Source organism: Erythrolamprus reginae, chromosome Z (genome assembly GCF_031021105.1).
Source record: "Erythrolamprus reginae isolate rEryReg1 chromosome Z, rEryReg1.hap1, whole genome shotgun sequence".
Taxonomy (NCBI): Eukaryota; Metazoa; Chordata; class Lepidosauria; order Squamata; family Dipsadidae; genus Erythrolamprus; species Erythrolamprus reginae.
The window spans coordinates 1,280,341-1,307,910 of NC_091963.1; the positions used below are offsets into that span (position 1 = coordinate 1,280,341).

General features: G+C 44.6%; 2 protein-coding genes across 5 annotated transcripts in view; one reads left to right on the forward strand and one right to left on the reverse strand.

Annotated features, from left to right (window-relative positions):
* TBRG4 (transforming growth factor beta regulator 4) overlaps window positions 1–12,909 on the reverse strand; it is a 32,761-nt gene extending 19,852 nt beyond the window's left edge. Inside the window, exons 1-3 of one of the 4 annotated variants that reach the window (XM_070727224.1) lie at window positions 12,740–12,909; window positions 4,235–4,642; window positions 808–1,131 (exon numbers count right to left, since the gene is read on the reverse strand). In XM_070727224.1, coding sequence (XP_070583325.1) covers window positions 808–1,131; window positions 4,235–4,642; window positions 12,740–12,898 — 891 coding nt within the window. In that variant the 5' untranslated portion in view covers window positions 12,899–12,909. Of the gene's footprint in view, window positions 1–807; window positions 1,132–4,234; window positions 4,728–12,722 lie in introns of all 4 variants that reach the window. The other 3 variants (XM_070727226.1, XM_070727225.1, XM_070727227.1) reach the window with 3 other exon arrangements.
* A 597-nt stretch (window positions 12,910–13,506) lies between these two features.
* Window positions 13,507–27,570, forward strand: part of ADIPOR1 (adiponectin receptor 1) — a 41,715-nt gene continuing 27,651 nt past the window's right edge. The window contains exon 1 of the mRNA XM_070727228.1: window positions 13,507–13,601. The gene's annotated coding sequence lies outside the window, so the exon portion shown is untranslated. The remainder of the gene's footprint in view (window positions 13,602–27,570) is intronic.

Below are 27,570 nucleotides of genomic sequence, written 5' to 3' on the forward strand. Positions count from 1 at the left end.
TGGAAACTAAATAAGGAGAGAAACCACTTAGAACTAAGGAGACATTTCCTGACAGTTAGAACAATTAATCCATGGAACAGCCTGCCACCAGAAGTTGTGAATGCCCCAACACTGGAAGTTTTTAATCAGACATTGGATAACCCTCTGTCTGAAGTAGTGGAGGGTTTCCTGCCTAAGAAGGAGGTTGGACTAGAAGACCTCCAAGGTCCCTGGAGGACAGAAGGAAAAGGGGGGACATGATCGAAACATTTAAATATGTTAAAGGGTTAAATAAGGTTCAGGAGGAAAGTGTTTTTAATAGGAAAGTGAACACAAGAACAAGGGGACACAACCTGAAGTTAGTTGGGGGAAAGATCAAAAGCAACATGAGAAAATATTATTTTACTGAAAGATTAGTAGATGCTTGGAACAAACTTCCAGCAGACGTGGTAGATAAATCCACAGTAACTGAATTTAAACATGCCTGGGATAAACATATATCCATTGTAAGATAAAATACAGGAAATAGTATAAGGGCAGACTAGATGGACCATGAGGTCTTTTTCTGCCGTCAGTCTTCTATGTTTCTATGTTTCCAACTCTGTTGTTATTATTTGTTATTGCAATGCTGATAGAACTTAAACTGGGCTTTTTTATTTTTAAATAATCTTTATTAGATATATATTGAAAACAAACAGAGAAAAAGAAACACATATAATAAAGAAAACAAAGGCCTCTTCCAACTCTGTTGTTGTTGTTGTTAATATTAATATTATTATTAATATTAATATTATTAAAAGCCAACCCCTACCCCAAGCCAGGCTATACCTTGTCCTCCAGCCGCTCCCGGAGTTGCGGAGAGAGGTATTCCTGCTTGCCCATCAGCATGGCGATGGTGCTGGCGTCTTCTATCTCAGCCCAGCGCATCTCCAGCTGGGCCAAGAGCTCGCCCAGCAGCTCATGAGGCTTCTCCTTGGGGATGTAGGCAGTCAGGTAGGCGGCCAGGGAGGCCAGGCGCCGGTAGGAGAGCTCCCTCAGGCGCCAGCGCACCTCCTGCTCTGCCGAGCGCAGCTCCTTCTGCTGGGGGCTGACCCCCAGGAAGTAAAGGCTCTTCAGGAGGTTAATCAACACCGCTTGATGGATCCTGGAGGGCTGCCAACGAGAGAGCACAGATTTATTTGTTTTCTAAATTTTGCTCTTATCCGATTTCCCCCCCCCTTTTTTTTTGTGGGTCGTCCTCGGCTGACAACCGCTCGTATAGCAGCCTGAAGTGGTGACGGGGTTGAAAAATACAGGACCGAGACTACCTAAGGCGGGACTAGAACTCACCATCACCTGATGATCACTAGCCCAAAGTCACCCCCGCTGTCTTTCATGACTAAGGCGGGACTAGAACTCACAGTCTCCTGGTGATTGGCCCAAAGTTTCCAACCTGCCTTTTATGACTAAGGCGGGTCTAGAACTCACGGTCTCCTGGTGATTGGCCCATAGTCACTCAACTGCCTCTCAAGCCTAAGGTGGGACTAGAACTCACCATCTCCTGGTGATTGGCCCAAAGTTTCCCACCTGCCTCTCAAGCCTAAGGTGGGACTAGAACTTGTCTTCTGGTGATTGGGCTAAAGTCGCCCAGTTGGCTTTTCACTCCTAAACTGAGACTAGAACTCATTGTCTCCTGGTGATTGGCACGAAGTCACCCAATTGGCATCAATGACTAAGGCGGGACTAGAACTCATTGTGTGTCAAGCCGGTGCAGAGGTTGCTGATAATGGCTTTCCACACTATATGTAGAAGGCCTGATGTTGATGGGAACTTGGGAGCAGATGCAGCCACAAAGCATCCTTTCAAGGGGTTCAAGGCCATCCTATGCCCACCCACCTGGGCGGAAGCAGAAGGAGGACCAGCCACACTGGCACAATCTGAGGGGGCCACGTGACAAGTTTGGGGGTGGGATGTGAACTTTCAACTGGGTGGGAAACTCAGATCCAGGTTTCCCAGAGTGGGTGCCAGGATGGCTCCGGAAATAAATTGGAACTTTGACTCGGACTCTGATTTACTTCGGGTGCTACCTGGATGCTTGACACTGTCATCACGTGATTGGCCTGATGTCACTCAGCCGGATTTGGCAGGAATGGCTCCTGAGACTTCTGTCTGTCTGTCTGTCTGTCTGTCTATATTTCTGTCTATTTATCTATCTATCTATTTTTCTATCTGTCTGTCTGTCTATCTTTTTATCTGTCTGTCTGATCTATCTTTCTATATATCTATCTAATCTATCGTTCTTTCTTTCTATCCATCTATCTGTCTATCTATCTATATTTCTATCTATCTATCTATCTATTTTTCTATCTGTCTGTCTGTCTATCTTTTTATCTGTCTGTCTGATCTATCTTTCTATCTATCTATCTATCTATCTATCTAATCTATCTTTCTTTCTTTCTGTCTGTCTGTCTGTCTATCTATATTTCTATCTATCTATCTAATCTATCTTTCTTTCTTTCTATCTATCTATCTGTCTGTCTAGCTATCTATATTTCTATCTATCTATCTATCTATCTATCTATCTATCTATTTTTCTATCTGTCTGTCTGTCTATCTTTTTATCTGTCTGTCTGATCTATCTTTCTATATATCTATCTAATCTATCGTTCTTTCTTTCTATCCATCTATCTGTCTATCTATCTATATTTCTATCTATCTATCTATCTATTTTTCTATCTGTCTGTCTGTCTATCTTTTTATCTGTCTGTCTGATCTATCTTTCTATCTATCTATCTATCTATCTATCTAATCTATCTTTCTTTCTTTCTGTCTGTCTGTCTGTCTATCTATATTTCTATCTATCTATCTAATCTATCTTTCTTTCTTTCTATCTATCTATCTGTCTGTCTAGCTATCTATATTTCTATCTATCTATCTATCTATCTATCTATCTATCTATTTTTCTATCTGTCTGTCTGTCTATCTTTTTATCTGTCTGTCTGATCTATCTTTCTATATATCTATCTAATCTATCGTTCTTTCTTTCTATCCATCTATCTGTCTATCTATCTATATTTCTATCTATCTATCTATCTATTTTTCTATCTGTCTGTCTGTCTATCTTTTTATCTGTCTGTCTGATCTATCTTTCTATCTATCTATCTATCTATCTATCTATCTAATCTATCTTTCTTTCTGTCTGTCTGTCTGTCTATCTATATTTCTATCTATCTATCTAATCTATCTTTCTTTCTTTCTATCTATCTATCTGTCTGTCTAGCTATCTATATTTCTATCTATCTATCTATCTATCTATCTATCTATTTTTCTATCTGTCTGTCTGTCTATCTTTTTATCTGTCTGTCTGATCTTTCTATCTATCTATCTATCTATCTATCTTTCTTTCTTTCTTTCTATCCATTTATCTATCTATCTATCAGTAATAAAACAAAAATGCTATAAAATATACAAAGTCCTAAGCCTGCCTTCTTCTGGCCCAGAGAGACTTCCTACCAGGATACCCAGAAGCTTCTGAGCAGAAAGAGACCCACAATTACCTCCTTGTGTTCTTTTCTGTTCTTGTTTAGCAAGCATCTTTTGGGACATAAGAACCTAAGAAGAGCCATGCTGAATCAGGTCAAAGCCCATCGAGTCCAGCATTCTGTGTCACACAGTGGCCCACCAATTGTCCATGGGGATCTTGAGCAGAAAGAGAAGGCAAGACCCTCCCTTTTCCTTGACCCTCAACAAATGGTACTCAAGGGAACCCTGCCTGCCTCAACCAACAGAGAGGCGGCACATGGACATCTGTTTCAATAACCATCTATGATACACTTGGCATCCATGAATCTGTCTAATCCTGCCTTGAAGCTATCAAGGCTGACAGCTGTCACAACCCCTTCTGGAAGGGAATTCCATCAACCAACGACCCTCTGGGTGAAGAGATATTTCCCTTTTTTAAAAAGGCATTTGACAAGATCAAGAGGCCCAATTCAAACCCAGCCACATATCTAAATCTGACTTCCCTGCCCCGAAAATACTTGCTACCAGGTGATACACAGAAGGTTCTGAACACAAAGAGACCCACAACTGCCTCCATGTGTTGTCTGTTGTTGTTCAGCAAGCATCTTTCAGGACAAAAAAAAGGCATTTGACAGGATCGAGCATCCCAATTCAAATCCAGCCACATATCTAAATCTGACTTCCCTGGCCTGAAGAGACTTGCTACCAGAAGATTCACAGCAGGTCCTCAACACAAAGAGATCCACAATCTTACCTCCTTGTACGTGAGATAGAGCAGCTGTTTGAAACGGTTATCATTCAAGATGTTCTGGTGGTCCAGTTTCTGCTGTGAGGCCAGATGGGACAAGCGTGTGATCATGAAGGCGGCATGGTTCCCGCCAAGGTCCTGCAGATGTTCAGGAGAAAGGAGTTCCTCTATGCTGGATGAAGCCATGATGAGGTCTTCCCACCTGGTGGGTTTCTCCAGGGGTTTGCTCTCCAGCTCCTTCACGGAGAGGTTGTCTGCCACTTGCGAGAGGTTGTAAGTGGTCATGGAGGCGAAGGGAGATCTGTTCGACTGGCCGGCCTTGGTCAGCCAGCCAGCTTGGAGGCCCAAGGGAGAGACGGTTCGGCAAAACAAATACCAACGGTACATAAGCCTGGCCGCCATCTTGCTAGGGGTCTGCAGGAAAGGGGAGGAGGGGAGAAGCACAGAGTCGTTGTTGTTGGTCCCTTGATTATCAACACAGTGACAGCAAGCCACTTGCCTATAAAGAGAGAACAAATCCCAATTTCTCTTAGAACTGATGACATTCTCTACGAGGGTCATGAGACATCTGCAAGAAAACCACCAAATTCAGAGAGCACCAAGGACTCCACAGTCCTCCTCCTCTTCCTCTTCCTCTCCCTCTCCAACCCCATTCTCTTCTGATGATGTTCCCTAATTGGGTCATGAGATGTCTGCAAGGAAAACCACCCAGCTCAGAGAGCACCAAGGACCCTACAGCCCTCTTCCTCCTCCTCCTCCTCCTCCTCCTCTCCACAACCCCCCTCTCTTCTAGCACCAATGATGTTCCTTAGTTGGGTCATGAAATGTCTGCAAGAAAAGAACCAAACTCAGAGGTCACTAAGAACCCTACAGTCAGTCCTTCATTTCTTCCTTTCTTTTCTTCCTTCCTTCCCTCCTTCTTTCCTCTCTTACTTCCCTCTCTTCTTTCCTTCCCTCCCTCCTTCTTTCCTTGTTTCCTTTTCCTTCCTTCCTTCCCTCTCTCCTTTCCTTCCTTCCCTCCCTCTTTCTGTTTCTTTTTCCTTTCTTTCCTTCTTTCATTTCTTCCCTCCTTCTTGCCTTCCTATTCTTCCTTCCTTCCCTCCCTCTTTCCTTTTCTTTTTTCTTCCTTCTTTCCTTTCTTTTCTTCCTTCTTTCTCCTTTTCCTTCCATCCATCCTTCCTTCCTCCCTACCCTCCCTCCCTCCTTCTTTCTTTTCTTCCTTCCTTCCCTCTCTCCTTGTTTCCTTTCCCATCTTCCCCTCCTTCCTTCTAGTACTGATGAGGTTCCCTAACTGGGTCACGAGGAATCTTCAAGGAAACCACCCAGCTCAGAAAGCACCAAGGACCCTACCATCCTCCCCCTCCCCCTCTTCATCTCCACAACCTCACACCCCCCTTCTAGCACTGGTGATGTTCCCTGGTTGTCTCAAGCTCCAAGGGCTGCACTCCCTCTCTTCTTTCTCCACTCCGGAAACACCGCTCTTTCCCAGCACTGATGACATTACCTAGCTGGGTCCTGAAATGTCCGCAAGCCATCCAGTAAGCTGAGAAAACCGGGGACCTTCCCCTCCCCCCTTCCACAATCCCTCCCCCTTCTTTCTGCCACTCAACAATGGCTTGAGGAAACCCAATCAAACAAACAGAAATATTCCCAAACAGAATAAAGAGTAGAGAGGTCTTCTAACCCAATCCCTTGTCTAAGCAGGAGATAATATATCATTTCTCAGCTGAGGTGGTGCAGCAGGTGGAGGGCAGTACTGCAGGCCACTAAAGCTGACTGTAGATCTGTAGGTCAGCGGTTCAAATCTCATCATCGGATCAAGGTTGACTCAGCCTTACATCCTTCCGAGGGGGGTCAAATGAGGTCCTGGATTGTGGGGGCCATAGCCTGGCTCTGTTAAAAAAGTGCTATTGCTAACATGTGGTAAGCCGCCCTGAGTCTAAGGAGAAGGGTGGCATTAAAAAATTGAATAAATAATAATGAATAATAAATAATTTCAGATAGGGAGCTGTTATCCAATTAAGGCAATGGTGTTCCCGTGCCTCTGGCTCTCGAGCGAAGCGGGAAGGGGAAATATTATTATTATTATTATTATTATTATTATTATTATTATTATTATTATTATTATTGTCTCTTCCAAATGCGCTCCTTTCACTCTCGGCGCAGGGGGCAGGATAAGAGTCAGTGAAGGGCTGCAAAAAAATTTACTACCACACTATGGGCGTGGCTTATTTTGTGGGTGTGGATTGCCGGCCATGTGACCAAGGGTGGCTTAAAGGTGGCCAATTTGACGTCACTCACATCTATCCATCCATCCATCGTCTATCTATCTATCTTTCTTTCTTTCTTTCTATCTACCTACCTACCTGTCATCTACATATAAAGCCCCACATGGCATCGGAGCAGAGCACCTACAGGACCGCCTTCTGCCGTACAAGTCCCAGCGGCCAATTAAGTCCCACAGAGTTGGCCTTCTCCAGGTCCCGTCGACTAAACAATGTCGTCTGGCGGGACCCAGGGGAAGAGCCTTCTCTGTAGTGGCCCCAGCCCTCTGCAATCAACTCCCCCTGGAGACTCGAATTGCCCCCACCCTCCCTGCCTTCCGCAAGATGTTAAAGACCCACTTATGTCACCAGGCATGGGAGGACTGTTACCCCCCCTTTTTTTTGCTGATTATAGCACTTGAGAATGTTATGATTGTATAGTATTGATTGTTTTTTTAATATTAAGGGATTTTAAGTTCAGTTTCACTAATATTAGATTTGTACCACTGTTTATTGTATTTTATTATTGTTGTGAGCCGCCCCGAGTCCTTGATTATTATCTATCTATCTATCTATCTATCTATCTATCTATCTATCTATCTATCTATCTATCTATCTATCACTAGAGTGGCACAGTGGTTAGAGTGCAGCAATGCAGGCTCCTTCAGCTAACTGTTAGCTGTACTTCAGCAGTTCAAATCTCACCACCGGCTCCAGGTTGACTCAGCCTTCCCTCCTTCCGAGGTGGGTCAAATGAGGACCCAGATTGTTGGGGGCAAGAGACTGATTCTGTCAACCACTTGGAGATGGTTGTGAAAGCGGTATATAAGTCTAAATGCAAGTCTAAATTTTCTAAAAACTCTAGAAAAAGTGCAGAGAGGATTAGGGGACTGGAGGCTAAAACACATGAAAAACAGTTGCAGGAACTGGGCATGGCTGGTTTAATGAGAAGAAGGACCAGGGGAGACATGATAGCAGTCTCTCAGTATCTCAGGGGCTGCCACAAAGAAGAGGGAGTTAGGCTATTCTCCAAAGCACCTGAGGGCAGGACAAGAAGCAATGGGTGGAAACTAAACAAGGAGAGAAGCAACTTAGAACTAAGGAGACATTTCCTGACAGTTAGAACAATTAATCAGTGGAACAGAAGCTGCCTCCAGAAGTTGTGAATGCTCCAACATTTGAGTTTTTAAGCAGATGTTGGATGACCATCTGTCTGAGGTAGTGTAGGGTTTCCTGCCTAAGCAGGGGGTTGGACTAGAAGACCTCCAAGGTCCCTTCCAACTCTGTTGCTGTTGTTGTATTATTATTGTTGTTGTTGTTGTTGTTGTTGTTATTATTATTATTATTATTATTATTATTATTATTATTATTATTATATGCTATTGCTGCACTTCACCACCACCACCCCAAAAATTTCCTCACTGGCTGTTTGTGCTGCTGCGCCCAGCTAGAAGCTTGACTGTCGGCTCAGGTTTGGTCGCAAGCTTTTTTCTGCTGGGGGGGGGGGGGGGTGGCTGAGGCTCTGAGGGTGTTGCTGTTGCCCTCAATGGTGCCACATATGGAAACCCATGGTCCATCTAGTCTGCCCTTATACTATTTCTTGTATTTTATCTTAGGATAGATCTAAGTTTATCCCAGGCATGTTTGAATTCAGTTCCCGTGGATTTATCAACCACGTCTGCTGGAAGTTTTTTCCAAGCATCTACTACTTTTTCAGTCAAATAATATTTCCTCATGTTGCTTCTGATCTTTCCCCCAACTAACTTCAGGTTGTGGCCCCTTGTTCTTGTGTTCACTTTCCTATTAAAAACACTTCCCTCCTGGACCTTATTTAACCTTTTAACATATTTAAATGTTTTGATCATGTCCCCCCTTTCCCTTCTGTCCTCCAGACTATACAGGTTGAGTTCATGAAGTCTTTCCTGATACGTTTTATGCTTAAGACCTTCCACCATTTTTGTAGCCCTTCTTTCTTCCTTCCTTCCTTTCTTCCCTTCCTTCTTTCTCTGTCTCCCATTCTTCATATATTTTAGTATCCAGGCCTTTAGTCCTCTTAGTTGCTCCTTTCTGCAATTTTTCCAAGTCTCAACATATTTTTTTGTGACCAAAAGCGGACCTAGTAGTATTCCAGATAGGGGCCTTACTTTGGCTTTCGAAAGCAGTAGTACAATTTCTATGCTATGCTTCTATTTAGATAACCAAGGATTGTGTTCTCATTTTTAGGTAGTAAAATGTTTATTTACTATTTATCTATTTAGTTCTATTTCTATGCTGCCCAACCTGAGTCTAAGGAGAAGGGCGGCATAAAAATCGAATAAATAAATAACTAAACTCTCTAGAGATTCAGGGCAACTCACAGCAAAATAAATATGGATCAATATATATTTAAAAAGTACAATTTAAAATAATTGCAGCCATCCATACATTGAAGGGCTGACCTCACTGCTAAACACACCCCACCCACCCGAGGGTAATGGCCCAGGCCTGTCGGAAAAGCCAGGTCTTTACAGCTTTCCAGAAAACTAATAAGGTGGGAGTGGTGCAGATCTCAAGAGGTACTTGATTCCAGAGAGCCAGGGCAGCCACAGAGAAGGCCCTTCCCCACGGACCTGCCAGCTGACACTGTTTAGTTGACGGGTCCCGAAGAAGACCAACCCTCTGGACTTTTACATGGTTTTATTTATTTATTTATTTATTGGATTTGTATGCCGTCCCTCTCCGCAAACTCAGGGCAGCTAACAACAGTAATAAAAAACAGCATGTAAATCCAATACTGAAACAACTAAAAAACCCTTATTGTAAAACCAAACATACATACAAACAAACATACCATGCATAAATTGTAAAGGCCTAGGGGGAAAGAATATCTCAGTTCCCCCATGTCTGACGGCAGAGGTGGGTTTTAAGGAGCTTACGAAAGGCAAGGAGGGTGGGGGCAATCCTAATCTCTGGGGGGAATTGGTTCCAGAGGGCCGGGGCCGCCACAGAGAAGGCTCTTCCCCTGGGCCCCGCCAAACGACATTGTTTAGCCGACGGGACCCAGAGAAGACCCACTCTGTGGGACCTAACCGGTCGCTGGGATTCATGCAGCAGAAGGCGGTCCCTGAGATAATCTGGTCTGGTGCCATGAAGGGCTTTATAGGTCATAACCAACACTTTGAATTGTGACCGGAAACTGATCAGCAAACAATGCAGACTGCAGAGTGTTGGTGTAACATGGGCATTTTTGGGAAAGCCTATGATTGCTCTCGCGTGAAGCTATGTGGTTGCTTGAAGCTATGTGGTAAAGGCGGACTCGAAGATACTCAGGCCCTGAGCTATGTAGGGCTTTACAGGTAATAACCAACACCTTGAATTGTGACCAGAGACTGATGGGAAGCCAGTGCAGCTCATGAAGAATTGGAAAAATGTGTTTCTATCTGGGTGCACCCACAACAGCTCGCGCAGCTGCATTCTCGACCAACTGTAGTCTCTTCCGAACACTCTTCAAGGGTAGCCCCATGTAGAGCGTATTACACTAATCTAGCCGTGAGGTGATAAGGGTGTGAGTGACTGTGAGAAGAGCCTTTCAATCCAAGTAGGGTCACATTGGTGCACTAGTTGAACCTGTGCAAAGGTCCCCTTAGCGAGAGCTGCTAGGTGTTGATCCCAGCGACCAGTTAGGTCCCACAGAGTGGGTCTTCTCCGGGTCCCGTCAACCAAACAATGTCGCTTGGCGGGACCCAGAGGAAGAGCCTTCTCTGTGGCGGCCCCGGCCCCGGCCCTCTGGAACCAACTCCCCAGAGAATTGCCCCCACCCTCCTTGCCTTTCGTAAGCTGCTTAAAATCCACCTCTGCCGCCAGGCATGGGGGAGCTAAGATACACTTTCCCCCTAGGCCTTTACAATTTTATGCATGGTATGTTTGTATGTATGATTGGTTTTTATATAATGGGTTTTTAACTGTTTTTTAGTATTGGATTTTGTTATAATGTTTTACTGCTGTTGTTAGCCGCCCCGAGTCTGCGGAGAGGGGCGGCATACAAATCCAATAAATAAATAAATAAATAAATCTTAGCTGGGAGTCTAGGAGGGAAACCCAAATTGTGAACCCGTTCTGAGGGCGTTAATGTCCCTCTCCCGTAACCAAGGGAGGACAGTCAACATAAGTCCTTCGGAGGCAGAATCCACAGCCACTCGGTCTTGTCAGGGTTAGATTTGACCCTGTTGACTCCCATCCAGACCCTCACAGCCGCCAGGCACCAGCACATCACATCCACTGCTTCAGTGAACTGACACGGGGTGGAGATACATAACTGGGTGTCATCAGCATATTGCTGAAACCTCACCCTGGGTCGTCGGATGATCTCACCCAGTGGTTTCGTGCAGATGTTAACTAGTAGGGGAGAGAGGATCGAGCCCTGAGGCACCCCACAAACGAGGGGTCTAGGAGTCGATCTCTACCCTCCCAGCAACACCAACTGCGATCGACCAGAGAGATAGGGGGAGAACCACCTTAATAAGGTACCTCCCAAACCCAGCTCCCTTGGTCAGCACAGGGGGATACCATGGTCAATGGTATCGAAAGCAGTTGAGAGGTCAGGTAGCACCAAAATAGAGGAATGACCCCTATCTTGGGCTCGCCAGAGATCATCCATCAGAGAGATCAAAGCAGTTTCCGTGCTGTAGCCTGAACTGAAGCCCCACTGAAAAGGGTCCAGAGTAAGAGCTTGGGTGACACAGTGGCTAGAGTGCAGCATGGCAGGTGACTTTAACTAGCTGCTACCTGTAATTCAGCAGTTCAAATCTCACCACCGGCTCAAGGTTGACTCAGCCTTCCATCCCTCCGAGGTGGGTCAAAGGAGGACCCAGATTGTTGGGGACAGGAGGCTGATTCTGTAAACCGATTAGAGAGGGATGTAAAGGCACTATGAATTAGTGCAGGGGCAGGCAAAGTTGGCTCTTCTATGACATGTGGACTTCAACTCCCAGAATTCCTGAGCTAGCATGAATGGCTCAAGAATTCTGGGAGTTGAGGTCCATAAGTCATAGAAGAGCCAACTTTGCCTACCCCTGAAGTAGTATATAAGTCTAAATACTATTGCTATAATTTGTTTCCTCCAGCAACCATAGAAGCTGGAGCACCACCACTTTCTCTACAACCTTTCCCACAAAGGGAAGGTTGGAGACTGGACGAAGTTTCTTAATCATGCTAGGTCCAGGGAAGGCTTCTTGAGGAGGCACCTCACAATCGCCATCTTTAATGGTTGTGAGGCAAACCCCTTCCCCAAGGAGGCCTTGACCAAAACCTGGAGCCAAATTTCTGCTGGACAAAAGAAGCCAGGAGGGGTATGGGTCCAACAAACAAGTGGAGTTCTCGGAGAGGGGTGGCATACAAATCTAATAAATTATTATTATTATTATTATTATATAGGTAGAACCATTTGTTTAATGACTGTTGTTACAACAGTGCTGGGGGGGGGGAGACTTATCACACTTTTGACTGTAGCACCCATCCCCATGGTCACATGATCCAAGTTCAGCATTTGGCAACCATTTCGTATTTACAATAGTCACAGTGTCCCCGGGGTTGTGTTGATCTGCTTTTGCGATCTTCTCACCAGCAAAGTCAAAGTGGGAAGAAGCCCAATTCACTTAATATTCTGTTACCATTAACAACAGTGGCGATTTGCAACAACTGTGGCAAGGAAGGTCGTAAAAACGGGGCAAAACTGACTTAACGACGGTCTCACTTAGGAGTATGCGTTTCAGGGCATGACTGCGGTCGTATGTCCAGGGCCACGGCCCAAGACCATAATTCCACCCTCCGACACACAGTATTCCCACAATCTTATTGATGTCTTCAACATAGGACCACAATGGAACCCAAGATTTTTTAACTTTGAATGGTCACTAAACGAACCGTCGTAAATCAAAGCCACAAGCTAAGCAAAGGCTGTCGTTCAGTCAACTCTGCCCCGTTTTACGACCCGGCTTACTACAATCGTTAAGCGAATCTGGAACGGCCGCTCTGCTAGAGACCTGGGCTGGATGGCCTCGGCATGCCTCCCAGTTCCTGGATCCCGCGGCCAGCAATGAGGAGGCCCCGTGCCTCTAGGTGACAATGTTGGGATATGTAGTCCAGCCCGCGGTTTTCGCAATGACAAGACACGAGCGGCCTGCCTGCCTCATTCCGGCCTGTTTTCCACCGGCAGCCGAGGATGGAAGGCCTCGGTGCCCCGAGAACCTTACCTTCCCGGGCGCCTTACCTTCCCAGGGGCCCCCGTCGCAGAGTGAGGACTGACCTCCACCCGCCACCCGCACGTCCGCTGCGGCTCGGAAAGAAGCGCCGCGTCGCCCCTCGATGATGTCACGGACCACTTCGCACAAGTCGCGCGGCTTACTACGCCATTAAATTTTGAAGACATCAAATCCCAGCATTCTCATCCGTAACGCCGGGGAGGTAGGGACTCTGGGAGTTGAAGTCCGGAGGCCGTGAGAAGGCGTGATGTTGGCTAAACGGTTTACAAAGCGCATGCGCGGTCCAGGAAAAGAAAAGGAATGTAAAGATGTTTTCAAGGTGCATCCGCAATTAAGGGAAGAAAAAGTCTTAGTTTACGAATAAAGACCGCCGCGGACTTCAAATCCCAGAATTCTCAGCCGAGGCGATTCACGGGGTGGAACTCTGGGAATGGAAATCAGCATCATTAATGGGGGCTGAAGCGGGAGTGGGAGACTTTTCATAGCGCATGCGCGCTTCAGAAAAAAAATAAGAAAAAATACCTGAGTTTCGAGAGTGCTCGCCTCCAACCCACCCCGCTAAACCCGAATTCATCCTTTTTGTTCTCCCTCTGCCGCAACTCCCACTTAAAAAGAGCGGCGGATAGGCCTCAGGGAGACGCTCGACTACAACTACCACCGTCCTTTTCGCGCGCCCCTCCTCCACCCGTTGGCCATCTTGTCCCCGCGGAAAGCCGGGATTCGCCGCCTTCTGCAAAAACCCGCCTGTTCCGTCTAAGCTACTTCCGCCGCTGCGGGAAAGTAGCGCAGACGACGGCTGAGGAGAATCGCCGGAGCGGAGAAGCTGGAAGGCGGCCTTTGACGTCGCCCGAGGCGGCAAACCCCGGCCAGGTGAGGCCGAGGCTTCTCTCTCGGACGACCTTCTAGGCCCCAAACGCCGTCGGGTCTCTGCTTTTCTTCGGGGGGCGGGGCGGGGCGAGGGGACTACAACGCCCATGGTCCCCCGCCGTCCCTCTTGAGGCTTATTTTTCCAGCCCCTCCCCCTCGTTACCTCACGACGCTCATCTTCCCCGTCCGGGCAGAACGAACAATTGAGGGGGGAGGATATTGTTGTGGTTGTGGGTCTCTTGCTTGAAAGGGGGTTGGACTAGATGACCTCCGAAGTCCCTGGCAGCTCTTATTGTTATTCTCCTCTTAAAGATTGTCCTGTCCTGCTTGCTTGGGGTTGGACTGGATGACCTCCGAGGGACCCTTCCAACCCTTCTATTCTCTTAAAACTCTGTAAAGGTTCTCCCAACTCCATCGTTCTGTTAAAGGCGTCCTGCCTGCTTGGTTGGTGTCGGACTACATGACCTCTGAGGGTCCCTCCCAAGTCTGTAAAAGGTCCCCTGCTTTAGTGGAGCCGGACCAGACGAACCTTCCCAGCTCTGTTTCTCTGCGGGTCTCCTGGTGGGAGCAGGGTGGTTGGACTAAATGACCTCTGAGGTGACTTCCAACCAATGATGTCATTCTTAAAGGTGCCCTTCTCGAGAAAGGGGTACATCTAGATGACCTCCCACATCCCTTCCACCTCTGTCCTCCTGTATGGGTCTCCTGTTTGAGCAGGCGGTTGGCTGAAATGATTTTATATATAGTAGATATACACTGCTCAAAAAAATAAAGGGAACACTTAACACAATATAACTCCAAGTAAATCAAACTTTTGTGAAATCAAACTGTCCACTTAGGAAGCAACACTGGTTGACAATCAGTTTCACATGTTGTTATGCACATTCAACTTCATACAGAACAAAGTACTGTATTCCATGAGAATATTTCATTCAGATCTAGGATGTGTTATTTGAGTGTTCCCTTTATTTTTTGAGTATGTATGTATGTATGAATATGTAGATTGTTGTGAGTTGGGTTTTTTCCTTGTGTAATGTGTCTTTGTGACATTGTGGCGAAATCACATTCGTGATCTTCAGGCTGAAGTTATTGGCTTCGTGCTGCTTTGAGTATGGTACTTTGTATACTTCAAGTACAGTATACATACTCAAAGCAGCATGAAGCCGATAGCTTCAGCCTGGAGATGGTGAATGTGGTTTTGCCGAAATGTCACAAAGACATTGAAAATATTACACAGTGGAGAAAACCCGAACTCACAACAATCCACATACATATACCGGTGAAAATCTATGAAAACAATTATATATACTCCCAGAGGATTCTGGGCAGCTCACAGCCAAATACAGATTTTAAAATATAACAGAAAAACTTCCTAAAAACAGTAATAAAAATCTAAAATCAACTATCGGACAATTTATAAACAGTTAAGAACAACCATGCATACCCCAGGTCTGTTGGAAGAACCAGATCTTTTTGGAAGGCCGGTAAGGTGGGGGAAATCCGGATCTCGGGATGATTAAAAGATATGATAGGTAGGTAGGTAGGTAGGTAGGTAGATAGATACTGTAGATAGATAGATAGATAGATAGATAGATAGATAGATAGATAGATAGATAGATAGATAGATAGATAGATAGATGATGAATGGGATGGATAGATAGATAGATAGATTGATAGATGAGAGAGAGATGACAGAATAAAGATGGTTTGGATAGATTAGCCACTATATCAGCAGATTAACAAAATTGGAAGGGATCTTGCAGATCATCTCCTCCACCCCAATGCCAAAGCAGGAGATTCTTACATCTGCCTCTACCTAGGATCAAACTCACGACCTCCTGATTATGAGGCAAGAGTTCCACCTCTAGGCCACAGCAGAGTTTAGATGATTAGATGATTAGCCAAGATTAGACGATTGAAAGAGATAATAGATAGTTGACAAAGAGATAGATAGACATTCTGATAGAAAACAGATGATGGGGATACTAGAAAAGACAGTGGTACCTCTACTTAAGAACTTAATTTGTTCCATGACCAGGTTCTTAAGTAGAAACGTTCTTAAGTAGAAGCAATTTTTCCCATATCAATGTAAAAGCAAATAATGTGTGCAAACCCATTAGGAAAAAAATAAATGCTCGGAATTTGGGTGGGAGGAGGAGGAGGAAGAAGAAGAGGGGGAGGACAGTCTCTGCTGAAGGAAGAAGGTGATGTGAGGTGAATCAAAAAAATCCAAAACTTTAAGGAATATAAAACAAAAGAAGGACTCTGAGGCGGTGAGGAGCACGCGCCTCCCATACACCCAGCGCGAGGCTGCCTCCCATACACTGCCTCCTGCTGCTACCTGCTGCCTCTTCCTTCCCATGCTGAAGGGCTCCCCTCTCTTCTCGCTCACTCACTTTGTAGCCGGCGCCTTTCCTTCACTGTGGTGAATCCTCGGCTGCCCAGAGCGAAGGGAGCGTTATTTTTCTCTAGGTGCTGGCAGAGGTTTATTCCCTCTCCAAGCGCCCAGAGAAAGGAAAATGCTTCATTTGCTCTGAACTGCCAAAGCCTCCTTAAGCGCCACCAAAAGGCTTCTCTGACAGCCCAGATGGCCGAGATTAAAGGGGGAATGGCAGGAAATTGGCTGGGCCTTCTTGCCGCTGTAAAATTTTCTGGGATATTTTTCCAGGCTCGGGTTCTTAAGTAGAAAATGGTTCTTAAGTAGAGGCAAAAAAATCTTGAACACCCTGTTCTTATCTAGAAAAGTTCTTAAGTAGAGGTGTTCTTAAGTAGAGGTACCACTGTATACAGAAAGAGGAGATTAAATGGTAGATGTGAGTTTAGTTTGCTTTATTGTCATTGCACATGGCACAACAAAATTAAATGCCCTCTGCAATGTATGTTATAACTATAAAAATATAAACACAAACATACATCCTTTAAATTCTGTATAATTGAAATTGAAAACTCGATATTGCACTATACCCTAGAATTCAATATGGTTATTGCCCTAAAGAAATAAGAGAAATGTTAGATTAGATAAATTAGATGATAGATTAGTGTTGGTGAAACCCTTTTTTTTTTGCTCTGTCGCACACATGTTTATGCCCACAATTCAATGCCCCAGGTGCCCTCCCCCCCTTTGCATGCACACACAACCCTCCCCCCCCATGCTGCCTGTCCCCTCACATGATTCCTGCTGCCCTGTTTCCCGACTTCCAGAGGTTTTCTTTCGTGGAGGGTAAAACTGCTTCCCCCACCACCTGGACGTCCTCCAGAGGCCAGAAATGGCCCATTTACCAACTTCTGTGAGCCTGGTAGACCCGTTTTTTGCCCTCCAGAAGCTTTCTTGGAGCCTGAGGAGACCAAAAACACCCTTCCAGAGCATCTGCGCGAGCTGAGAATCAGTTGGCCAGCTCATGCATGCGCGCTGGAGGTGAGCTGGGGCAATGGCTTGTGTGCCAGCAAATATGGCTCTGTGTACTACCTGTGGCACACATGCCATATTTTTGCCATCACAGTGATAAATGATTGAAAGGGATAATAGTTAATAAAGAGAAGATAGATTAGATGATAAATAGATTGATGATAGATAGATAGATATTTACATATATAGATACAGGCATAGAAGAGATGAAATCAGATGTCAAATTCATGTCATCCTGTGATGTATTGTGACCCCCTGCCCCTTTCATTTAACTGGGCATGGCCTTAGCATGTGATGCATCCTACCTCTGGGCTGCCAGTTTGACATGTGTAGACACATGTAGAGAGATAAATGATAGAAAATAGATTAGATAGAGTAGATGATTATTGAAAGAGATAATAGTTAATAAAGAGATAAATAGAAGATAGACGGATGGACGTGTGTGTATATACTGTACTGTATTTTTTGGAGTATAAAACACACTGGAGTATAAGACGCACTTTAGTTTTGGGGGAGGAAAATAGAGAAAAAGAATCTGCTTACTAGGTATTCATCTGGCTAGCATCCTTAGTCTGGTCAGCTTCAGCACATTATTTTATCCCCTGGTTAGGGCTTTAAAAAAACTTTATTCGTAGAGAGTAACAAAAGAGCTTGCAAACCGACAAGAGCTGGCAACATCATTAGCAGCTGGAAAGAAACATTCAGAGCAAATAGAGCAATGGAAAAAACCCTGCAAAGACTTAGGTCTTGGAAAACATTATTTGCAGAGAGTAACAATAAAACAGCTTGCAAACCGGTAAAAGCTAGGAACATCGTTAGCACCTGGTTAGGCCTGGAAAGAGACATTTGGAGCAAGTTAGACCAGTGGGGGGGGGGGGGGAGAAACCTTGAAAGACTTAGGGCTTGGAAAACATTATTCGCAGAGAGAAACCATGAAAGAGCCTGCAAGGTGATAGCTGGGAAAATCGTTAGCAGCTACTTAGGGCTTTGTGGGGGAAGCTAGATTCAGAGTATAAGACGCACCCAAATTATCAGCCTCTTTGAGGGAGGGAAAAGGTGCATCTTATCCTCCGAAAAATATGTGTTTATATGTGTTTATATGTTTATGCCTCTGTGTGTATAGTCGCAGCCACCTGCTACCCATCTGCCTCTCCAAAGCACCTTGGGGCAGCTTATCTGGGTTTCCGTCCACGCCTCATAAACCAGATTTCAGTCTGAAAGTCACCCAGGGATCAACAGGAACCAGTCCTGACAGTTAAATCTTCTTTCCTCCCTCCCTGTGGTATTGGAAGTTGCCTTCATAGGTTGTGGGAATGTTGCCGAGACTGGTACATTGTGACCTCCACCTTGACTCATGAAGCCTGCCCTGGTTTACGATGATTCTTGCCACCCTGCTTAACACTATGGTTGCTTAACGTCTGTGAGTGGCTTTGAGTTAGATTTAGAGGAAAAAAAAGAGAAAAACGTCCCTTTGTTTCAAGGCATTTGTAAACTTTGAGACGTCGTTAAACAAATTGTCATAAGTTGAGGCCTGCCAGCATGTACCTGTGGCCAAACGTCTGAATTTTGATCACGTGACCACTAGAATGTAACGGTCATAATTGCAAATAACTGTCGTAAAACCTGTTTATCATAACTTTGAACGGTCGCTAAGCAAACAGTTGTAAATCGAGGTACCTCACTTGTTCCCTGTTTCTTCACTGATCAATTTTTAGTTTTTCACTGGGCAATATCTCTGGGACCGCCTTCTGCCGCACAAATCCCAGCGACCGGTTAGGTCCCACAGAGTTGGCCTTCTCCGGGTCCCGTCGACTAAACAATGTCGTCTGGCAGGACCCAGGGGAAGAGCCTTCTCTGTGGTGGCCCCGACCCTCTGGAACCAGCTCCCCCCAGATATCAGAGTTGCCCCCACCCCCCTTGCCTTTCGCAAGCTCCTTAAAACCTACCTCAGTCGTCAGGCATGGGGGAATTGAAATTTTTTTTCTCCCTTCCCCCTAGGCTTATAGAATTTATACATGGTATGCTTGTTGGTATGATTGGTCTCTTAAATTGGGGTTTTTTAGATCACCTTTTAAGATTAGATTTGTTACATTGTTTTTTTTCTAAATAAACTAAACTAAACTAATTTTAGGTTTTTAGCTCAAAAGTTTCAACCTTTTCTGTTCAAGCCGCCTTTAAAATTTGTAAGTAAAGTGTTTTATCCTTTTTTGTCCCTTTTTTCAAAGTTGCATCGCTGGTGTATATTTATATATTTCTATTTCTGGCCTTTAAATGTTGGGTTGCCAAAATAGAAATAGCTATAAAGCCTCTTTGCGCGGGCACACACACACATATTTATTTCTCTTCATCTACAGAGGCCGGCTCTGCCTTTAAATCTCTTGATTATAACTTGATATATTTAGCTCCCTGATCAGAATTTAACTGGCTGCCATGTTCGGATGATATTTGCTTGGGGTTTATCCGTATGTTTTATGCAGAAGCCATAGCATTTTTCTTCAGGGAGTCCTCAACTTCATGACAACTCATTTAGCAATTGCACAAAGTTCCCACAGCACTGAAGACCGCGACCTTGCACCATTTTTGACACTTAACGACCGTCGCAGCAATCAGTGGGATCCCCCGATCAAAATGCAGAATATTTACGACAGTCGCAGCATCCCACGTGTCATGTGATCCCACCTTTTTTGGGACCTGCGGATAACTCATTTTAACAATTTGCAGGAATTCCCTGAACAACAGTGGCCAGAAGCGTCGTAAAATGGGGCAAAACTCCATGAAGCCATGTTCCTCTTAGCAACAGAAATTTTGGGGCTGTGTTGCGGTTGTAAGCCCAGGTTGGCTTCCAAAATTATAAGGAAGAAGGGGATATTCGTGCAGGAGGAGGCATTTTAATTTTCCTATATTTTTCTTCCCATCTTTATGGAGGCCCAAATTTATGTTGTTAAGTGAAACATTAGCTGAGGGACTTTTGCCCTATTTGACAATCTTTCTCGCCATGGCTTTTAAGTGATCTCTTAAAGCTCTTCAGTAAGTCCTAAGTCCATTTTTTCTGTGCCGGTGCAACTTTGAACTGTCACTAAATGAACTGCCGTACGTTGAGGAGTGCCTATGGAGAAACCACTGTGGTTTTTTTCTAGTTCAACGTCAAAAAACTAAGGAAGGAAAATGAGTTGGGCATTCAAGCAAGATCTGAACTTTCTAATTTACCTGTGTAATGCAGATATAGTCTGGTCCTTCAGAAAAGGTAATTGTGATTTCGGAACCCTGTCGCTAAGTGACACAGTCGGAAACTAAGGAACGCCCTGAGTGCTAGAGGAGGGAGGGGGTTTCCTAGAGAGGAGGAGCAGAAAGAGTATTATGGGTTCCGTGGTGCTTTCTGAGCTTGGTGGTTTGCTTGCAGATGTTTCATGACCCAACTAAGGAACAATATCTGGTCTAGAAGAAAAAGGGGGCGTCGCTCTCAATTTACACACCATCCCTTGCAGCACTGATGATGTTACTTAGTTGTGTAAGGAAATGTCTACATGAAAATTACCAAGCTGTGCTCTTGGGTTAAAAATGTTTATACAAGAAACGCCCCCGATTGGTGGTGGGGTGCGAATGATTGTCTGGTAGTGGGCACAATCACTGTGCACTTGTTATGTGTTGTGTGTGTGTTTTATATTATAAAATCAATAAAATATTTTTAAAAAAGAAAGAAAACCACCAAGCTCAGAGAGCATCCAGGACCCCATAGTCATCCTTCCCTCTCCTCCTCCTCTTCCTCCTGTCGGGCAATTCCCATCTCCTTCTAGCACTGGTGATGCTCCCTAGTTGGGTCGCGAGACGTCTGCAAGAAAACCGCCAAGCTCACAGGCCGAGGAGCCATCAGGACCAAAGAGCTCCCCAATCTCTTCTATCAGAAGTGATTTTGAAAAGAAATCTGAAACTCAACGCGAAAAGCAGGGAAGAGACTTTTTCCTTGGGCGAGGACAAGGAAGAAAAACGGGCGGGGGCGTCAGTCAACCTGGGAAACAGCCCAGCAGGCTTGGTGCTCAGTGTGTTTCGCATTTTGCTCCAGGTGTAAAGGTGTGCCGGGCCTCTCCTCAAAAGTGGCTGTTTTGTTCGTGTGCACAGGTGCATCCTGTTTTCTGGTAGAAGGCAAAGTGTCCCAAGACAGCAGTTTCTGGTGGTGGTTTTTTTAAGGAGAACTAGTTCAGAAGAGATTGAATAACTATATTTGTCTGAAATGGTTAAGCAGGTTTCCCGCCTAAGGAACCGGGTTGGACTGGATGACCTCTGGGGTTCCTTCCATTTCTGTAAATTCGGAGGGGAGGGAGAGGAATGGTCTCCTGCCTGAGCAGGGGTTTGGACTAGATGGCCTCTGAGATCCCTTCCAACTCTGTCGTTCTGTGCAAATTTCAACTTCCCCATTCATTAGCAACTTGTCTTTTTTTCCGCCCCAACTCTCAATTTGCAACTCATCCTTTCCAGGAAGAGATGCGGTCAGTCCTTTTCCTGCAGCGGAGAAAAACTAAACTGCACAACGGAGTGTCGGCCCGTCACAAAATGACAAGCGTGGCTCCTTTTTACGACTCTGTATCCCCTTCGCTCTGTCCACCTCTCCCGAGATGGAGGGATGAATGAATGGATGATAGATATAGAGAGGTGAACAGATCGATAAAGGAAATAGAAAAAAAGGAATGAAAGAAAGAAAGAAAAAGAAAAAAGGACAAAGGAAGGAAGAGAAAGAAAGGAGGAAGAAAGGAAGAAAGAAAAGGATGAAGGGAAAGAAAGAAGGAAAGGAAGAAAGAAAAGGATGGAGGGAAAGAAAGAAAGAAAGGAAGAAAGAAAAAGATGAAGGGAAAGAAAGGAAGGAAGAGAAAGAAAGGAAGAAAGAAAAGGATGGAGAGAAAGAAAGAAAGACATGGATTTTGGGGTAGGGGATGATAGTGTCTTTGGTCTCTTGGCTTAACTTTTAGAGAGTCCTCAATACGTATTTCTGTCAGGTTAGGTTTAGGTTTATTGGATTTATATGCCGCCCCTCTCCGCAAACTCGGGGCGGCTCACAACAATAATAATAATTTTTTTTAAAAAAAACCAGCCCAGTACATAATACCAAATCCAATGCCCACCCATCTAGTTACAATTTAAAATTAATAATCTCATAAGAACAGTATATATATAAAAAACAGGCACACAGTCACTGTTGTGAAGGGACCTTCGCTTCGTTTTACGACCTGTATCACCCCCATTGTTAAGTGAATCCCTGCAGTTGTTCAGCTAATCTGACTTCCTTCTTGACTCAGCTCTTCAGAGCTGTGCTCCGTTCTACGACTGCACTGCCGTCGTTAAACAAATCCCTGCAGACATTAAGCAACGTTAGGCTGGTTGTTAAGCCAGTCTGGCTTTCTGCTCCTCTGAAGAAGGTTGTGAAATGGGGATCAGATGACTCCAGGTACTTATGACCGTCATAAATAAGAGGTCGGTGGCCAAGCATCCGAGTTTTGACATGTGAGCGTGGAGAGGACATGGCGATGGTGAAGGGTGAAAAACAGTCATATTGCCAATTTCTTGTGGTCCGTGGTAATTTTGAAAGGTCATTAAGTGAATTGTTATAAGTGGAGGACTAGCTGTGCCGTGAGTAGCTAATGGCAGAGATTATATGTTTTATTTTTTAATGAAACACAGAAAGTTCTCAATTTGTTCAGTTCTGGAGACCTCACCTACAAAAAGATATTGACAAAATTGAACGGGTCCAAAGACGGGCTACAAGAATGGTGGAAGGTCTTAAGCATAAAACGTATCAGGAAAGACTTCATGAACTCCATCTGTATAGTCTGGAGGACAGAAGGAAAAGGGGGGACATGATCGAAACATTTAAATATATTAAAGGGTTAAATAACGTTTTTAATAGGAAAGTAAACACAAGAACATGAGGTTAGTTGGGGGGGGGGGAGATCAAAAGCAACATGAGAAAATATTATTTTGCTGAAATAGCAGTAGATCCTTGGAACAAACTTCCAGCAGACGTGGTTGGTAAATCCACAGTAACTGAATTTAAAAGTGCCTGGGATAAACATATATCTATTCCTATGATAAAATACAGAAAATAGTATAAGGGCAGACTAGATGGACCAGGAGGTCTTTTTCTGCCGTCAATCTTCTATGTTTCTATGTTTCTAATTTACAACAGTTCATTTAATTACAATGTTCCAAGTTACAGAGGCACTAAAACACCTGACATGACCATTTTTTGCACTTAACGACCATTTCGACATCTGTGAGGTCACACAAACAAAATTCAGATGTTTGGCCACTGACTCATATTTATGACGGTCACAAGCATCCCGGCATCACCCAATCCTCCTTTTGCGACCTGATGAGCAAAGTCCACGGGGAAGCCAGATTCATTTAACAACCATGTTCCCAACTTAACAACTGCATTGATTCACTTAACAGGTCATATAATGGACCAAAGCTCACTTAACTGGACCAAAGCTCGGATTCACTGCTGAAGTGTTGTAAGTACGTGCCAAATTTTGATCCCACGAAAGGGATGTTGCAACAGTCATAGGCTTGAGGACTGGTTGCCGGACGCAAAATGAACCAAAGGACTACCGAGTGAGTGGACAATCATTTTGCAACTCAGCTGCATTGTTGTGTATTTCGGGTTTCCCTTCTGGATGCCTCCTTGATTGTGCAGCCTCTTGTGAAATGCAATTGCCAGCGCAGGAATGATGCCACATGAGTTGTGTAACACAAAGAAAACCCACAGCACAATACAATTTGGATTTTAAGGGGGGGATTATAGTCTATTATAATCTATGTGGGAAAATCTCGATGCATTTTTAGAACAATATTTGGGGGGGGGGTATCTTTTTGGAAGGAAAAAAATGGAGAATGCGGAATTTAAAACTGTTTTTCCCCCTAAAATTGATAGGATAATAACACAAAAATATATAATACGGTATATCCTTGTATACATACCATAATATATATACATATCTATGTGCATATGGGCATGTGTGTGTATCTATCTATCTGATAAGACTAAAATACACTGCTCAAAAAAAATAAAGGGAACATTTAAACAACAGAATATAACTCCAAGTAAATGAAACTTCTGTGAAATCAAACTGTCCACTTAGGAAGCAGCACTGATTGACAATCAATTTCACATGCTGTTGTGCACATTCAACTCTGTACGGAAGAAAGTATTCAACGAGAATATTTCATCCATTCAGATCTAGGATGTGTTCTTTGAGGGTTCCCTTTGGTTTTTTTGAGCAGTATATGTAAAATATAAAAATACAAAATATATTGTGTGTGTGCGTATTGTGTATGTATAAAAGGATAATAAAGTAAAAAATATAAGATATATAATGCCATATATATATTATGTATGTATGTTTTTATATATGGGTGTGTAGGTGTGTATACACACACACACACACACACACACACAATAGGCATGCTTTAAAATTCCTGGTCTCCAACTCCCAACCACCATGCTTCGAAAGGAGAGGACTTCAACTCCCAGAACCCTTTTTACCATTATCCTCAGCCATTTCATTTCATTTATTCATTTGTCCAATACACAATACATGTGGAAGAGAATAGACATGAAGTAATATATATAAAGATAATATGTAAAAATAGAGAAGAAGATATATGAAAGGAAGAAAATATATATGATATATGAGATAAAGGAAAGACAATTGGACAGGGGACGAAAGGCACACTAGTGCACTTATGTACGCCCCTTACTGACCTCTTAGGAACCTGGAGAGGTCAATTGTGGATAGTCTAAGGGAGAAATGTTGGGGGTTAGGGGTTGACACTATTGAGTCCGGTAATGAGTTCCACACTTCGACAACTCGATTGTTAAAGTCATATTTTTTACAGTAAAGTTTGGAGCGGTTAGTATTGAGTTTGAATCTGCTGCATTCTCTTGTGTTGTTGCGGTTGAAGCTGAAGTAGTCGTTGACCGGTAGGACGTTGCAGCATATGAGTTTGTGGGCAATACTTAAATCATGTTTTAGGCCAGGGTGGATTTGATTTAAATCCAGTCAATATAAACCACGGTTTAAATCCCTAGTAAAAAGGCTTGGTGTAAATCAACTCGGTTTCAATCCTGTTTTTTAAAGAGCAACCGCTCTGTGCTCTCTGTCCCACAGCGGCTCCTCCTCTGACCCACTGTTGAGTCACCGACAGTCCCATTCACTTCAATGGGACGGCTGGGGATGCGGCAGGGACCCAGCAAGGTGAAGGACATGGCGGGCGAGTGGGTGTCCACTAACAGGCACTGCTGTCACCATGGATCTGAAATGACAGGCGCTCTTTAATATTATATTTATAAGCCGCTTCGAAGGTTCCTCTTTCTTTTTTTACTGCTTGCTCTTCCTCCTCATGCTTAGAGCCTGGCAGCACGAATGCTTTTCTCTTCAAACAATCGTAGGGTTTGTAGTGTACATCGATTTACAAAACAGTGGGATAAAGGAACATTCCTGAACTTTGTTTTATGATTTAATCTCATGGTTACTGTGAAATAGTGTGAATGCGTATTATCTATATGTTAATAATCCCATGGGAATGGGCGGCATAGAGGTCAATTAAATTATTTTATTTATTTATTATTTATTTATTTATTTATTGGATTTGTATGTCGCCCCTCTCCATGGACTCGGGGCGGCTAACAACAGTGACAAAAAACAGAATGTAAAAATCCAATACTACAACAGCTAAAAACCCTTGTTATAAAACCAATCATACATACAAACATACCATGCATAAATTGTAGAAGCCTAGGGGGAAGGATTATCTTAATTCCCCCATGCCTGGCGGCAGAAGTGGGTTTTGAGGAGCTTACGAAAGGCAAGGAGGGTGGGGGCTATTCTGATCTCTGGGGGGAGTTGGTTCCAGAGGGTTGGGGCCACCACAGAGAAGGCTCTTCCCCTGGGCCCCGCCAACCGACATTGTTTAGTTGACGGGACCCGGAGAAGGCCCACTCAGCTTGGAGAGCTTGGATTCATTGAATGAGTTTACCCAAAAATTAGTTTATTTATTAATTGGACTTGTATGCCACCCTTCTCCACAGACTCGGGGCAGCTCACAGCCTATCAATAAAAAACACAATACTGTATATAAAATACATCTCAATCCAATTAACATAAATAATTTAAAATATTCTAAAAAAGTTAAACATTTAAAAATCGTTCATTTAAATGCACATCACGAACATCCTACACATTCAATGGCCAGAGGCTGGGATTTTGTGACCGCAAGCCTGGTGGCATAAATAAGTTTTCAGATTCTTACAAAAGGCAAGGAGGGTGGGGGCAATGTGAATCTCTGGGGGGAGCTGATTCCAGAGGGCCGGGGCCCCCACAGAGAAGAGTCTTCCCCTAAGGCCTGCCAAGTGTCATTGTCTAGTTGACAGGACATGGAGAAGGCCAACTCTGTGGGACCTAACCGGACGCTGGGATTCATGCGGCAGAAGGCGGTCCCGCAAGTAATCTGGCCCAATGCCATGTAGGTCATTACCATTAGGTCATTTGAATTGGGTCCGGAAACCAATTGGCAGCCAGTGCAGTCTGCGAAGTGCTGAAGAAACATGGGCATACCTTGGGAGGCCCATGGCTGCTCGCGTGGCTGCATTCTGCACGATTTGTAGTTTCTGAACATTTTTCAGAGGTAGAGAACATTGCAGTAATCAAACCTCAAGATGATAAGGGCATGAGCGACTGAGTAGAGACTCCCTCTCCAAATAGGGACACAACTGGTGCACCATGGGTAAACGCTCCCCTCGCCATAGCCGAAAGATGGTTTTCCAAGGTCAGCTGTGGATCAAGGAGGACGCCCAAGTTGCGGACCCTCTCTGAGGGGGGAATTATTGACCCCTTCAGAGAGGGTCCACAACTTGGGCATCCTCCTTGATCCACAGCTGACCTTGGAAAACCATCTTTCGGCTGTGGCGAGGGGAGCGTTTGCCCAGGTTCGCCTGGTGCACCAGTTGGGGCCCTATTTGGACAGGGAGTCTCTACTCACAGTCGCTCATGCCCTTAATGGGTAATGGATGGACAGATGGAGGTGTCCTTGGGAGGCAGAACCCACAGCCATTCCATCTTGTTGGGGTTGAGTTTGAGCCTGTTAGCACCCATCCAGACCCTAACAGCTTCCAGACACCCCCATATCACTTCCACTGCTTCGCTGAGTGGACACGGGGTGGAGATGTATAGCTGAGTACCATCAGCATACTGGTGACAACTCACCCCGCGCCCTCGGATGATCTCACCCAGCGGTTTCATGTATATATTAAACAGCAGCGGGGAGAGGACTGACCCCAGAGGAACTCCACAAGGGAGAGACCTAAGAGTCGACCTCTGACCCCCTACCAACACCGATTGCGACCGACCGGAGAGGTAAAAGGAGAACCACCGTAAGACATTGCCTCCCACTCCCAACCCTCCAGTCAGTGCATGAGTACCATGGTCGAAAGCACCAGGACAGAGGAGTAACCCCTATCCCGGGCCTACCAGAGATCATCCAACAGCGCGACCAAAGCAGTTTCCATGCTGTAGCTGG